The following is a 15,576-nucleotide window of genomic DNA, read 5'->3' on the forward strand; positions in this document are numbered from 1 at the left end:
ACCTAGAGTATTGCCACAGACCATGTTCATTCCTTAATGGCCGCATTCTGAAGTCTAGCTCCAGAAAAATAATGTACCATGTCACAAAGCAGTTCACTGTACTCCAGTAGCCTCCATGGTCACCAGATCTCCACTGGAGCATCTTTGGGGTATTATGAAACAGAAGATTCTCATCATGGATTTGCTGCCAACAAATCTGTCAGTATAGAGCAAAATTGCTGAGATATGTTTCCATATATATGTGTGTGTATATATATATATGTGTGTGTATATATATATATATATATATATATATATATATATATATATATATATGTGTGTGTGTGTGTGTGTGTGTGTGTGTGTGTGTGTGTGTGTGTGTGTGTGTGTGTGTGTGTGTGTGTGTGTGTGTATATATATATATATATATATATATATATATATAAAAATTTAAAAAGCAAATTTGTTGTTTTATCTGCAAGTATTGGATTTTGATTGATTTGATTGTTTTCTGTTCAAATCCTTCACTTTAGAAAAGCCATTAAAACTAGTTGTCATAATATTGAAAATTCATAACATCGAAAAACAATGACCCCAAGACATTTTAATTAAAAACAGTTGAACTTTATTAAAATATCCACAAAACATAACCACATCACATACACATATTCCTGTACACCGCCATCGTATTCACATCAGTAAGAACTTCTGAAGTGATTTCAGTATTATTATTATTATTATTATTATTAATAATTTTTTCCTCCCTTTAATTACTGAAAGGGATGAATTTGAAAAAAAAAGAAAAGCAAAACATTGTTAAAGCGAACATGAGAAAGAGGGTAAGTTTCACATTACTATAGTTCATAGATACATGTTCTCCAGTGCACCTGGACTGGAGTCTATAAATTATAAAATTTAAGGTGAAGTCACAGAAGCTTGCAGCTCCTCAAATCTATATCAGCACCGTCTACAAGCCATGCTGACCAGTCCAATGTTTGTCTAATGCTTTATGCTTACCCATCACTGTAATCTCTCTGCTAAAATATATTAGAGCAACATAAAGAAAAATGTTTGTCACATCATCATATGATAATGTTAAATGGAAGAAAATAAGATTTGCATGCATCAAGTATTCCTTTTGTTTGACTGAAAGCATTCCTTCTGTTTGTCTGTCATCAGAACTGTTTAAACAACTTTCCACAAGCCAAATAGAGGAGTCGGGCAACGGGCAACAGACTTCTGTTGACAGGATATTATACAGAAATATAACAGCAGAGGTCCAGAGTTAAAGAAAAGTTAAAAAGTGTAGGAGCTGTTGGACATTCCCCATTAACTCCAGAAGTAATTTTCTTTTGACTCACTCTGGCTGTAATTCCTGTTGACTCACATCAAGCATGCCGAGACCTTTGATTATTCCGAGAGAAAAACATGCAGATTCACATAAAGCTGCTTGTAGGCACATTTTCTTAAACATTTTATGGTTAATTCCAATTAAAACTTGCAGTTTGAAGTACTACATGAATTACCAAGAATTATCTCAAGTGTAAAAGGCTTTGATTTATCCTTGTCGAGGAGTGTCAGGTCAAAATGAAACAAGACGTTGGACTGTTGATAATAGGAGCTGTTGTGTCCAATTCGAATGGAAACAATCATTTTAGATGTGGCTTTGTATCAATGCATATGACTCTGACTCAGCACAGTTGTCATATGTTGCCTCCTGCATATGTTTAAACATTTTGGTGCTGAGATTAGCTGAGAAACTCTTCATGTTCCCCACCTTCAGTCCAATGATTTGTTTCCTTTTTGACCCGACAGTGAAACATACTGCACATTTGCTGAAGTAACATCGACACTTTTAACTTGTGGGACAAACTCCACAATGTCCAGAATGCCACAGTGCCCCTCAGCACTCTGTTGAAGGAAAATGACTCCATCAGCAACAAAGGGGCCAACAGTACAGTTCCTCAGCGGTACTGCCCCACGGGCAGCACTTTCATACAGGTAAAGCTGTCAGGGTATTTAGACAGCACCACCGGGTTGCCGTCCATTCGAACCTCTGTGAGACTTGTTCGTAGATAGTAGTTGTCGTCGGATTTGCAGAAGGTGTCTATGTTGACTTCAGTGATGTTGTTGTTCTAGAGATGAAGGTAAACCAAGAACAAAATTCAGTCATGTTGCATGTACTTTAACTTAGAAGAAGGTCAGAAAAAGATATAAACCTGTAAATGTAAGACCCGGACACTCTCTGGGATTTTTGGAACAGCTTCCAGCTGATTGTCGGCAAGGAACAGGTTGGTCAGCTTGGTTAGCTTCTATTGGGGGGATCATATAAAAATATGAATGAATAATAAAAACAGTAAAATAACTGTAAGAAACCAAATTTGATGATGACTATGTACCTGAAAAGCATTAGCCTTCACACCCTTTGTTTTTAGGAAGTTGTAGTTTGCGTTGAATGATGTAAGTTTGGCGGGAAGCATCGGAAGTTTGACCAATTTGTTCTCAGCCAAAGTTAATTCTTCCAGCAGTGTTAGCTTAGAGAAGGCTCCATCTTCAATTTCTGAGATCAAGTTCCCTGTCAGGTCAATCCTCTTCAGAGTTACTGTTGGAAGATGGAAAACATGTATCTTTGAATTTGGTCAAATTAGCAGACGACACTAACACAGATAAGATTGACCTTAGTGCTACCTTTGATACTGTCGAACACATCATACTTTAACATGGACTTTATATCTCAACTTCCATCTCTTGTGCTGTTTTTAAATTATTTCAGGTATTATCTTGTAGATATTGTTTTATTAGCATTAATTATTTGGCTTCCATTAGACAGAAAGTGATTTACGATGTTACCTAATTCTAGAGCTAGTCCTTTTTATTCTCTACATCATGCTCCTTGGGTTGTGCTCCACATCAGGAGATGGTGGACATGCTATAAACTTCCATAGTTATGCTGATGATACACAGCTTTATATTACTATCCCCCCGATGACACCCACCCTATCAATACACATTTAAACTGTATTTCCACACCAACACATTTTGGTTATTAATTTATAGTTTCAGGACTATCTTCAGAACTGAAATCACTTTCTCTGAATTTATCAGACATATTATAGAACTTCAGGTTTATTTTTTATTCAAACTTAGATTTTACATCTCCTATTAGAAACAAGTTTGTGCCATTTGGCCCTGCATTGACTGGCGACCTGTCCATGGATTAGTCTCCCTTGTGGGACATTGTGGAGTTTGTCCCACAAGTTAAAAGCTTCCCTGCAGCCCTGAATTGGAATAAGCAAAAATAAATTAATAAATGTATTACAAACATATCAAAGATAGGGTTCCTTCTCCTTATTAATATTGCCAAACTGAAAGAGTTCCTCTCAAAAGGCATGGGAAGACATTAATTCAGGCTTTTATCACCTGCAAAATCGACCCTTTCAATGCTTTCCTTCCTGGTCTCCCTAGAGAGACTAAATCTAATGCAGTTTTTGCTCAATTTATCTTGCGAAAATTTCTGTACGTTTCTGAATTTATTTTCAAGTTCTTTTATCAGATTTTAAAGCTCTTGGTCCAACACATTTATCTGGCTTTTGGGGGCAGTTTGTATTTTGTTTAAGTTCATGATCAAACAAATGTTACTATACCCAGTAACAAAAGAAAAATAAAATGGCTACTAACCTAAATTTACAGACATGTCTTTCAAATTGCGGTCCAAAAATAATAAAAGTATTTGGCAAAAGTTAGAACTTTTTGAGGTCCACCCCCTTTATCAATTTTTTGTTTGTATATTAGAAGAGTGTTATATGTTACTTTTGTGGTCATCTTTTGAAAACTTTATTTTGGGGAATAAAGGGAGCTGGGCGCGTTGAGATATATATATATATATATATATATATATATATATATATATATATATATATATATATATATATATACACACTTTTTATTTATTTATTTTTTAAAGAAAACTGCCTTTTTAGTTAAGCTTTTAATGTTAAAATAAGTAGTTATAGTTATGATATTAGTGTAAATAGTTGTATAAAGTTTAAGACATTGCCTTTGAAAACCACCATGTCAATATTTATGAGTCATAGGGCTTTGGGGTTGGGGGATTTAGATGGGTAAAGTGATGAAGCTGTGTTATATTTTTATATTTCAACCTTGCTGCTTTATTTAACTGATAATAGAAAACACTTTGTTACCATGCAAAATCATACATGAATCATGCAAATCAGAACTCATTTAGTGCCAATATGGACATTTTTTTTTTGAGGGGGGGGGATTTCATTTCTATGTTGTTCAAAAATGCAGTCAGACTCACCGATGTCAGAAAAATCTTTCGTGCTGATTTTTTTAATCTTGTTGAAGCGGGCGTACAGGTAGGCAGTTTCTTTAGGCAGCGTGGGAACAGTGGTCATGTCTGGACTGACCTCTTCACAGTACACCGAGCCAGTCAAACACACACACAGTAGACACGTAGGAAGATCTGCAATACAAAACCCCCCAAGCATCCTCAGAATATTCTGCGCATACAGAACAGATGCATGCCAGAAAGGTTGACTTTCCCAGTCTGGGTCTGAGAATGGCAATTTCATGAATACCATATACACATATCTTCTTTTATTTTGCAAACAAATTAAAAACTAAAGATACTCAGTGAATCCACAGTTAAAATACAAAATTAAATGTTCTAACTCAATCTTTAGCATAAACACTCATGTTTACACTTTTGTAAATGTTTCTTGGTTCAAACCCACCACAACCTTGACCATGTTGCTGTGAGGAATTCTACTAGCAGCAGGCTGAATCAAAGCAATGATGCTACGTGCACAGCTGTTGCGTTCCTTAATCTTTCTGAGTTTCTTGCATGTGAGAAGGTGCACGTGTTGAACGGGTCCATTTCTTACCGGAGCCATCTCCTGGTGCTGGTGTTGGGCTGTGATCAGGCTCATCGGCTACAGGCAGTGCCCTCTGCAGGAGAAAACACAGCCAGTTCATAAAATAGCAAGAGCAGAACATTAACACTGCCAGGGTTAGGGTGTCATCTTTGGAAACATGAACATATTGTACTATGTCAGTTTGGGGTGACACTAAATGAAGATGAAACACAATCTTGTAGACATCTGTAAGGTGTTGTGCCCGGTTTGGTCTGGCGTTTGCTAATTTTTCTCTTTTCGGTACAGGGTATAACTGAATATGTAATGTTAATCTGAGGAGCCTTGTAACTTTAGTCAGTCTGGGACCCTGTTCAATATTCAGACTATAAACATCACTGTTGTCAGTGGATAAAAAGTCCAGTATGTCCAACAAAAACATTAGCATTAATGCTCATCTGCATTACAGTGATTCACACAGGAAATACCTTTCCTGTTACGATTTCTTTTTGAAACATTTCTTTTGACCTTGCAGAGTTTTGTATTGATTTCTGCAGTGAACACATGGCCAGTGCTTCTTTTGCTGGGTCTCTTGGTGCTCACAGTCGCCAAATAAGCAGACTTTTGAAAGTAAAACTTGTGCAACATATTTGTGTAATTTATGTTATATTATACAAGTCAACACTGTTCTATTGCACAACTACCACAATGGTTTGCTGAATTAGCATTGCTGGAGCAAACACTAGTTACATTCAATCTCTCATATCTTGTCTGGGCACCAAAATTCACATTATTGTGTCCTTGTTTGTTTTAAAAAAAACAGATATTGTACATAGTACTGCGCAGTGGATTATACAGATGTTTCATGATGATATAATTAAGCCCAGGAACAAATCCTCAGCTACAAACAAGGGGATCATTTTTCATTGCTTGCTGTAGCATGTTTCCCATCAGTACTTGAGGGGCTGCAACACAACAATAAACTGTTCTGTATTGGGTTTTTTTTTACTTGACCTAAGATTTTAGCAGGACCAGAGTGAACTGCCAGTCATTTACATGGCAGAATCTTAGGTTTGTTTCTCTTTGTCCATGAGTTGTTGCTTTCAGTTTCAGGGTATCTATGTCGAACATTTCAGAATAAACAGAGCTACGTTATCTCTGTTAGCTCTCACTTTCACTGAAAATTAGTGTGTGCACCCATATGTTGTGTTCCAATGAATGCTGATTTGAGTTAATTACTCAAAATAAGTCTTTTCACACTACACTTAAAAGGTAGATATTAGTGGGTGTTTGTAGGTTTTTAGACTAGTGTAGAAAAGGTTTAACAGACTAAAAAAAAACATGTGGGCAAGTCTTTGCACTTTTTCTTCATGGGGGTGCGGGGGACCGACATAAGGTTGGTGGTCTTTGTATTAAAACCAGACCACATAGCCTTACATTTTGGGATATATGCAGACATCCGCTGTCGGCCCCTTGTGGACCCTTAAATGTGGATGCCATAAGTTGCCCTTTAGCCTCTGACCTCAAACACAGCCAGACCTTTGGTGGATGTAATACATTCCTTCCTTTCATCTGAAGGGTTCTCAGCCTGCAGACAACTAAATAAAAACTGTAAGCAGTGGTACTGGTGGATCTAAGACCACCAATAAGCAAACTGCAATAAAATGTCAGGTATCTAGAAATGTAACATTATCATCAATAAACCAGAAGGAGATGATTCACTGTGCAACCAGCAAACAAAATTTTGTTCAAAGGTGAAATCCTTCTTCATCATTGGTCAGATGTTTGCAGACTTGAATGGACATGATTAAACCACCCTAATGCAAAGTAACAACCCAGTTCTGCTCACAGGCTCTTAAACCATTTCAAAGGAGGACACATAACTTTCCACCTTTTAAATTAAAACATCTAATAAACTTTGCTTCAGTGGTTAATTTCAGCAGAGCCTTCAAGGCGAGTCTGAAGAGTCTGGCAGTGATGGGACTTTGTAGAAAAACCAGCTGGTCACAAATGAAGCTTATTAAAAGAAGTTATGTTCCATAGTCATATCCCACTTTTTTTTTTATTTTTCAATTATTTTTTTAAATTCTTCCCTTTTATTCTGGGGATTGTTTGTGGGTGTTTCCTCGTTTCCCAAAAGACGAGTCAGACCCAAGTTTGGTTTTGGTTTGTCCAAATATTTCTGTGGTTTATGTGGCAAATTGAAGGCAGAGTTTGGCGGTGGTGGTGGCGGCGGCGGCGGTGTGTGTGTGTGTGTGTATGTGTGTGTGTGTGTGTGTGTGTGTGTGTGTGTGTGTGTGTGTGTGTGTGTGTGTGTGTGTGTGTGTGTGTGTGTTTTTGAAGTGAGCTGAATGAATTATCTGTTTGAGTGGGCGGACAATAAAATACAGTGCTGACAGGATCTGTCATTACCAAGTAACAGGAAGCAGATGAACTGACAAAACCATGAGGGGGATCATTAATTTTCAATGTTATGTGGTTGAATTATTAATTTTATTCATGTGCATTGACAGCTTTTAAGAAAAGCTAATATGCACCCTTTTTAGTTTTAAAAAGACTATGTTTTAATTTCATTGACCTTTTAGCACTAGATCAGATTTTATTATAATTTGTGAATACATTTTTGCTTATTAAACAACTTTAGTCTTATGTGACTGTGATGGAAGAAATCCCATACAATCTGACAGGCAAATGTGCAAAAACTTGAATCAATGATTTGCTTTAAACAGAGAATAATCAGAGCACCTGAGGAAAATATTTGCAGAGAGGTTTGATATAAAAAGTAAATTTCTCACCCTTGTCCTCCATGATATCAAATAGTCGTTGAAGTATCCGCTGAGCTGCCTGCCAGATAGAGATCCTGGTATCGGCCGAGACTTCTGACCAAATGTCCTGGCCGAGGCGGCTGCCATCCACAGCACAAGCGTACAGGTGAATAAGAGTGCCTTCATGCTGTCCAAAGCAGTGTGATGCTGACACACCAGTGTCTTGAAGCCTGAGTCTGGGTCAGCAGCTGCTCTCTCTGCTTCGAGCCCCTGTTTGGATGAGTCAAATGACTGTATTTAAAGGCTGAACCAGTAGCTTCCAGCAGACTCTTAAACTCTGCTTTATAGAGCACAGTATTTAACCCTTTCATGACCACCCACCCTGCATCTGCTGTGAGAAAGTGCCACAGAGACCCACACAGAGCAAGAAAAGCACATACACCTAAAAAGAGGCTCAAAAAAAGGATTAAGTGTCCGTTTTCTCCAAAATATCCCTTTAATGTGCACAGGGGAAAAAAAAAGACAGTCAGAAAGAAATTGCAGAGAAAGCAGAAAAAGTAAAAGTTGACTTTCAGAGTGTGAGTGTGTTTTGTCTGGAGAAATGCCTGTGGTCTCACTTTGGCCCCTCTGTAATGACTTATAACCAAACTATCATTCACACAGCTGGACTGGTGTTTTCCTTCTTCTTTCTCTGTTTTCCTCTCATCTGCTGTTCAAACAATTCATTTAGCCATTATTAGACAGATACCTCTTTTAAAACTCCCTCAACCAACATGGCTGCATTCGGTTGATTACGTAGTGCCTGAATCTTCATCAGCTAGCACATTCTTCACCAGTGCTGATGCTGAATGAAACAAAAGTGCAGGTTTTCTTTGTTGAGCCATACCACAGATCTGAAGTTCTGCTTACAGATGGTTTGGACAGATTGTGTGTCTGTGTTGACATTGTCTAATGAGTTTAACGGTGGTAAGTGTAGGACTTCTGGGTTCAGTAATGGATCACTGGAAAAACTGTTTACCAGTACCTCACACTTGGTCTGTTGGAAGGTAGTTGCACACAACTCATGCCCTCAAACTCTGAGTTGGGGGTGGTGGTGTTGAGATCTCCTGTTACTATCCAGTGCGTGTTGAGTATTTGACTCCATCATCAACCTTCACCCTGCTTGGTGGGCATTTACCTTGTATCCAGATCTAGAAGTTCAAAAGGTGAAACATTGTCTTCAGGTGCACGTCGTACCACACTGTGACACAAGTGTAGTGATTTTAGCTACTTCATGTTACATCACTGTGCAAACAACGATGGCACCTGCTGAACAGTAGCTGTGAAGAGAAACACAGATTTCAAGTATCACATTGAATTAAAGTTGTTTTCTAAGTTGATAGACTGACTGCAGGCTTCATGGCAGTGTGTATAAAACAATAAGAGTTGTGTTTTTCATTTTCCACCTTGCATCCTTCATGGTGCAGGCATAGTGTGGTCAGGAAGACACCTCACTACCTACTCCAAGGCGGTGTTTTTTGTTTGTTGGTTTTTTAGAATGGGTTTTAGTCTAACTTAGATTCAGTTATATCTTGGGAAGGATCTGGGTCACCACCTGGATCAATCAAGGGACAATTTCAGTACAACTACACAATAAATTCAATTCAGCTTTATTTATATAGCACCACTTCACGACAATGCTATCTCATTGTTTTTTTTTTACAGACATGTCAATTCAAGCCGATTCATAATAAATAGTCTCGTTAAAGAAAACCAACTGATCACATTAAGTCCTGACTTCAATCCTATCCCGAGCATGCAGAAATTGACAATGGTCATGGTGAGGTTGCTTGACCAAAAAATACAGAAGTTTCCAACAGGTTCTGCAAGATGTCAAAGTTAGATATAGATACTACAATAATAATCTTTGGAATTTTTACCACTGCAAGAGTAAAACCTATCATGCATGTCTTTGGATGGTGGGAGGAAGCCGGAGTACCCGTAGAGAACCCATGCATACATGGGGAGAACATGCAAACTCCACACAGAAAGGCCACTGACCAAACCCCTCCCCAGCCAAGGATCGAACCAGTGACCTTCTTGCTTTGAGGCCACAGTGCTAACCACTGTGCCACCGTGCAGCCACACTTATAAAATGGATCAATAATGGAGAAGTTTACAATTTGTTTTGAGAGAATATGAATTAGGTTGGTCAGGATTTTGCAACCTGTTGGAAACTTGTCCTGTATTTTTTTTTTTTTTTTTGCTAATTGCTCCAACCATTTTTGTTGGAGTTACATGCACAGATGTTGAAAATGGCCCTATGTACCAATTGATTGAAAACTGATTGATTGATTGATTGATTGTGCAAATTGAAAATAAAGTGGCGACACAGCCAAAATGAGAACAGAACATACGCACACACACAAAAAACATTTTGGCATGTGACAGTGAGAAGTTGGAGTATATACAAAAAACGTTCACATTTCTCGTCGCGCAACCCTATTAGCTCTCACATTAGCAGCTAATGCTGGAAAATTAGGTGCTGTCATGCTCATCAAAGACCAGATGTTTTAAAAATTACTTTTTTTTAGTATTAAATCATTAAGTATGTACATACTGTAGAAGAAATCCAATGGTGGACAGGAAAAAGTAGACACTTAGAAGTCCATGTGGAACTGTCAGATCCAGTTCTTACAATTATCTGACTTCTTTGGTCATGTAAATGAGCTCAGTGATTGTTTTGTGGGGGGGTTGTTTTGTTCGGCTCTGTAATGATGTTCAACACATTTTATATGAGAACGTTATCAGTGGACAAAAAGAAAAAAGGGATGGAGCAATCGATAAGACGTGTCAACATCGGAATAACTTTTACTGTCTGATAAGAGCTCAGACAGGAGACAGGATTTAACACTGAAGCTGAATAATCTTTCATTTGAGGGTCTCACAGTGAGAAAATTAGCACAAGTTCAGTTGTACGGCTTTCAAAAGACTTTGGGACTTTGATGTAAACTTAAAATGTCTGAGCTTGAAGTTTGTCTATCTATAGGAACACCTGTTTGTACCATTAGTTGGAATGGATGAAGATAGAGACTCCTCCTCTCTCCCCTAAATAACTAAATGGAAATCATTAATGTCATGAGACACTCGTATTTTCACTGAGATGACTGTGTAAAAACATCGGGAATGCAGGAGTACAAATATGTTTCATAAAACAGTTTTGCAATGATGTTTGTGGAGAGAATTATTTTAGAGGTGGAGCCTGGACACATGTTGCCGACATAAGGTGCTGTTACTAAACCAACCAATGACTCATGACTTTGTTTGACTGGATGCAGGGCAACCCTGGAGCAGAAATATTTACTCCCTTATTACTTCCTTCCCCATGTTTAGATGTCTTGAATGAGAATATTGTTCAAAAGTTCAAATGCTTCTCATCTTTAAACATTTCAATATGATTTTTGATTCTGCTCTCTGATATATAAAATTCATTTGGCTGAAACAAAGGGTTTGCACACTACACAATGACAAGAGGGCAACAGGAAATTTAGATATTCTAGTATATTATTTGTAAAATTCACATTTGATCTTTTTGAGTTTTTAGTTCTTTAACAGATAAGTGAAAAACAAAATATGAGTCTGGATTTGTCAAACACCATTTTTTTTAAGCTTTTAGTCCTGGCTTTGGCCGAGATCCTCTTGGTCTTTTGGGGCTTGAGGCTGGTTAAAAGTAACAATCCCGATATAGCTCATTTTCTATCCCCATAACGATATAAACAACGATATCAAATTGTTTGTGTAATTTTGTGTCAGTCATCAGTAATGTGTCAGATGTGTTTGGCAATGACAGCAGTAATCCCTTTCAATCTGGGGTAACTATGATCGTGCGGCATTTCACGGGTAAATACCTGTTGCAGCGTTTGCGTCTGGAGTTTGTTATGAGCGCCACCACTTGACGCTGCTTTTGCTGCGTTTGCTCGTTGACTCTATTCTTTATTCTGTATTCTTTATCCTGATTCTTGCGCAGGTGATAAAGTGAGTTAGTTGTGTCAAAGTCCATTGTTGGGACTGTGAGCTAGTCTGTTGTCTGTTCCATGTCAGTCTTTTATATCCAAACCGCATCCATGTGACAGAAATTTCCCCTCTTTTATGAACAAGCTAATCAGTTTTGGTTGGCTGGTCATCTTTTAGAGAATTGTCCTGCTTTGAAACACGTCTGCTACCATCTTTCTCCATGTTTGATTTTATATAGAAGAATGCATGCCATAAAGCGCATTTTGACATAAAATACTGCAGTAAAGTTCCTTATCATGGTGTAAACAAAAGAACCTCATATGAAACAATAGACATATTCTCTCATCCAAACGATATATACCGTCATATCACCCAGGCCTACATGTACCTGTGGTAAGTGAAGGAGCGGGGTTCACTGAGGTAGTCCAGACTTGGATCAGAAGTTAAACTGGTTAGTTCATGCAGAAGCTTAAAACCTTTGAAGTCTGTCGTAGACAGTGCTGTATCTTTTTCTCTTGTCTGCTGGAAGGGCTTCAGGTGGTGTTTGGTTGAGGAAACTGGATGATGTGACGAACACAACAGCAATAATAGCATCAGTAACCAACTGTGTTGTGGTACAATGCTGGCTTGTTTACAACTTTTGCACCAAAATGCACAGCTTTTACAGCAGTGTGTTGCTCTACTGTACCATCAACAACGGGAGCAAACAGACATAGACAACAGCATATGTTGGATGTTATATGAATGTTGAATGAACTTCCTGCAACACGCAGTGAGCCTTTATCTACACATGCACCACGTCTTGTTCTAGCTTTGGAGTGTTACCCTTTAATCATCATAGCGCCTCACACAGCCATGTAATGCATATGTGCTACAGTGGTTTTGCAGGGAAAGTGAAGCCTTTCTCCTACTTTTTGCTACAATTTTCACTCCTGATTTGGCTTCCGCACCATGTGGGCATAGCCTGAGAGGTTTATTAAGTTGTTTATCCTGGCTGCAATAAGACTCCATAATAAATCTTACTGATGTGCATTTTATTAGCAGTAATAGTAACTTTTAATTTATTCTATCTACTGCTCTATGTTGTGGTTTTTATATTGTAGTGAGAGTGCTTGATCATAGATTACAGACATGCTGCTGGACACCTGAATTTCTCCTGTTTGGGAAGAATAAAGTATAGCTTATGGTATTTTCTTTTTCATGGCCTCAACTACAAAATGTTATTACTTCACTGTTGATGATGTTTAGGAACATCAAGCATTGTATCTCTAAAGACAGATTTAAGGTTCATTTGTGCATGACACAGAAGACAGATACACAGACGGACATATATATATATATATATATATATATATATATATATATATATATATATATATATATAAATACATATATATATAAATACATATATATATATATATAAATACATATATATATATATATATATATATAAATACATATATATATATATATATATATAAATACATATATATATATGTATATATATAAATACATATATATATATGTATATATATATATATATATATATGTATATGTGTATATGTATATGTATATATACATATATACAATGTTTATATTCACGTGTTCAAAAGCAGTGAGCAAAGAGTGTTATACTTGTTATAAAGTTGACTCATTGACTTTAAATCCTTTTAAAAACATCATCTTATGTCTCTTTTCTCAAATAGGCAAGAAAAAACTGTAAGTATACTATTGTGCATCATTTTGTGACTATATAGCAGTAGAAATGTTAACAGTTTGCACTGTTTAGATAAGGGCAAAGACACTGGCTTCTTATGAAAAAATGTTGCAACTGGTACATAAATGCTCAGGTACTACAAGACGAGCCAAGCCAATTTACACAATAAATATCCACCAGGCTCAGATGCTCACCAGAAAGAAATTAAAACAACACTTCCTCAAAGCTACCAGCAAAGTTATGTTTGCTCTTAAACACAAAAATAGCCAGTGTTTTTCTTTGGTTTGTATTAAGCCGAGAACTTGACTACTATCACTGTAAAATAGTGATAGTTACTGTTGGTTTTTAACCAGAAACTGTTTTGTTTACTTTTTGCTGTAAAAGCCAGCAGCTGCTGTTATTGTGAACTCATGTGCACAGGATTTAAAAATATATTGAAAAAGCCATGGTACTTTGTGTTAGTAGTACATCCAATATAAGATCAAGATCAAAGATACTTTATTCATCCCGAGGTGAAATTCAAGGTTCAAGAGAAGCAGATAGTAATGTGCCGCCCAGTGACATTAGTCCTGGCTTACACCATTAATATTGGCATAAAGACGGGAGGAAGCGATTTCCAAAAAAATGACAACAAAAAGGCTGTTCATTGATCGTTAATTGAATGATCAACGAATTGAATATTTTATACATGTGGTAGCCCTTCTCCTCATGGTTCTAACACTCTTAACTCAGTATAAGACAGGAGAATATGCTAGCTGTTTAGCCTAACATTCACCTATCCAGCTCTATTGTGAGTGTAATCATTAATGTAAATGGCCATGGGGGCATTTTTATTATTATTCTGCCAAACTTTGCTGTGCTACTCCTCCTGCGCCGTTCAGGTCACTTCAGTTGTTTACACCTCAAACCCTGCAGCTACGTCGGGAGACGTGTGCTACGACTTTTGTCATTTCAAATCTTTGCAGTTTTTGAGATATTTAGCATTTTGTAAAAAATGAATTCAGCCTTGTGATTGGATGAAAGTCTTTCACACCCACTGTACGCTGGACGTTGAAAAAATTCAGCTCTGCATTGGTTTCGGGGGTTTCAGAGCTCTGCACCAGTTTGCAGTGTCCGGTTCATCAAGTTCCCGTCCCCACTGTCTTTACTGCAAAATTGTTGAAACGCTACTCCTCCGACACCGTTTGTCTCACTTCAACCATTCAAGTATTAAACTCTTCAGTCCATTTATGAGATATGTTCTACGACTTTTGGTCTTTGTTACGTTTAAACTTTTTTAAGTTATTCAAGTTTTTGTCAATGCATTGAAATCTGTTCCTGTAATTGGACAAAATGGAATTCAGCTCAGCAATTAGTCCATTTTGTGCACCAGGACACAGGTACAAGGCACTGGTTCAAATGCAGCATTTAACATACAGCTCCATTGTTGTTTGTCGGCTGTTGCTTGTGTGATGGCGTGCAGTTCTGCAGGCTGCTCAGTGTGAACTGTTGGTCTCAGCTGCACACTTCAAGGAGCAAAGGAATTTATTTGCAAATGTCACAGTTAAATATGAAGGATTTGTTCCAACAATGCTCCCTGCAACATTTCAACACTTTGATGAATCTTAAACACATTTAAAAAAAGTTTTTCACATTGAACAAAGTCTTTCACATCTTTACTGGATTTTTAGTTGAACCTTTCACATGTTTTTGCAATCCCGCTAATTACACCCTGCTGGAAGTGGGGGAAAAAACAAAACATTCCCATGCTAATAAGAAAAAATTTCAACGCTTTTTCCAAGGTGCAACCAAGAGTACTGGTGGTGTAATGAGTAAGTCAGTGTGCTTCAATACAAAAGGTCAAGGGGTCAATCACGATGTGGGGCAATTAGAAAAAATGTTAGTTTTGCTTTCTTTTCAATTTCTTATACTTATGCAATTTCATTTCAATCATTCAGCATCGTTCAATAAATGGGCATTCACATTTGCTATTATGTCAATAATAGCTGTTTCTAGTTTACATATGTTCTTGTGTACTATGCTTGTTACCAGATGATTCCACTAGATGGCATATTGGAAAATTTGGACAGGACAGAATTGCCTAATTTATGAGGTGGAAAGAATAAATTGTGTGGTTAGCACGTGATAAACCTTTAGCCCACCACTGTGTATTGTGTGTGAACCCCCTGAAACAAGCACACCCTGTCTCGTTTCTGACCATTTCTATCATTTTTGCCAGTATTGATCCTGTGACTTTATAACCAGACCT

General features: G+C 37.4%; 2 protein-coding genes across 2 annotated transcripts in view; one reads left to right on the top strand and one right to left on the bottom strand.

Moving 5' to 3' along the window:
• cenpp (centromere protein P) overlaps positions 1-15,576 on the top strand; it is a gene marked incomplete at its 5' end in the record, with an annotated part of 126,812 nt that overhangs the window by 27,421 nt on the left and 83,815 nt on the right. The window lies entirely within an intron of this gene.
• On the bottom strand, positions 590-7,917 carry ogna (osteoglycin, paralog a). Its single transcript, XM_079242403.1, has 6 exons — positions 7,649-7,917; positions 4,887-4,950; positions 4,301-4,465; positions 2,379-2,581; positions 2,199-2,291; positions 590-2,114 (listed from the first exon to the last, which is right to left on the bottom strand). The coding sequence occupies exons 1-6, from the start codon at positions 7,802-7,804 to the stop codon at positions 1,944-1,946; spliced, it is 852 nt and encodes a 283-aa protein (XP_079098529.1). The 5' UTR covers positions 7,805-7,917; the 3' UTR covers positions 590-1,943.

Source organism: Telmatherina bonti, assembly GCF_933228915.1.
Source record: "Telmatherina bonti genome assembly, chromosome: 6".
NCBI classification, from domain to species: Eukaryota; Metazoa; Chordata; class Actinopteri; order Atheriniformes; family Telmatherinidae; genus Telmatherina; species Telmatherina bonti.

Bases quoted from the DNA above. Each gene is read 5' to 3' on its own strand.
- ogna (XM_079242403.1), bottom strand. From the start codon at position 7,804: ATGAAGGCACTCTTATTCACCTGTACGCTTGTGCTGTGGATGGCAGCC. The intron at 4,951-7,648 runs GTGAGAAATTTA...TTTCTCCTGCAG, and splicing joins TGATATCATGGAGGACAAGG to AGGGCACTGCCTGTAGCCGA. The intron at 2,292-2,378 runs GTACATAGTCAT...TCCCCCCAATAG, and splicing joins TGAAGGCTAATGCTTTTCAG to AAGCTAACCAAGCTGACCAA.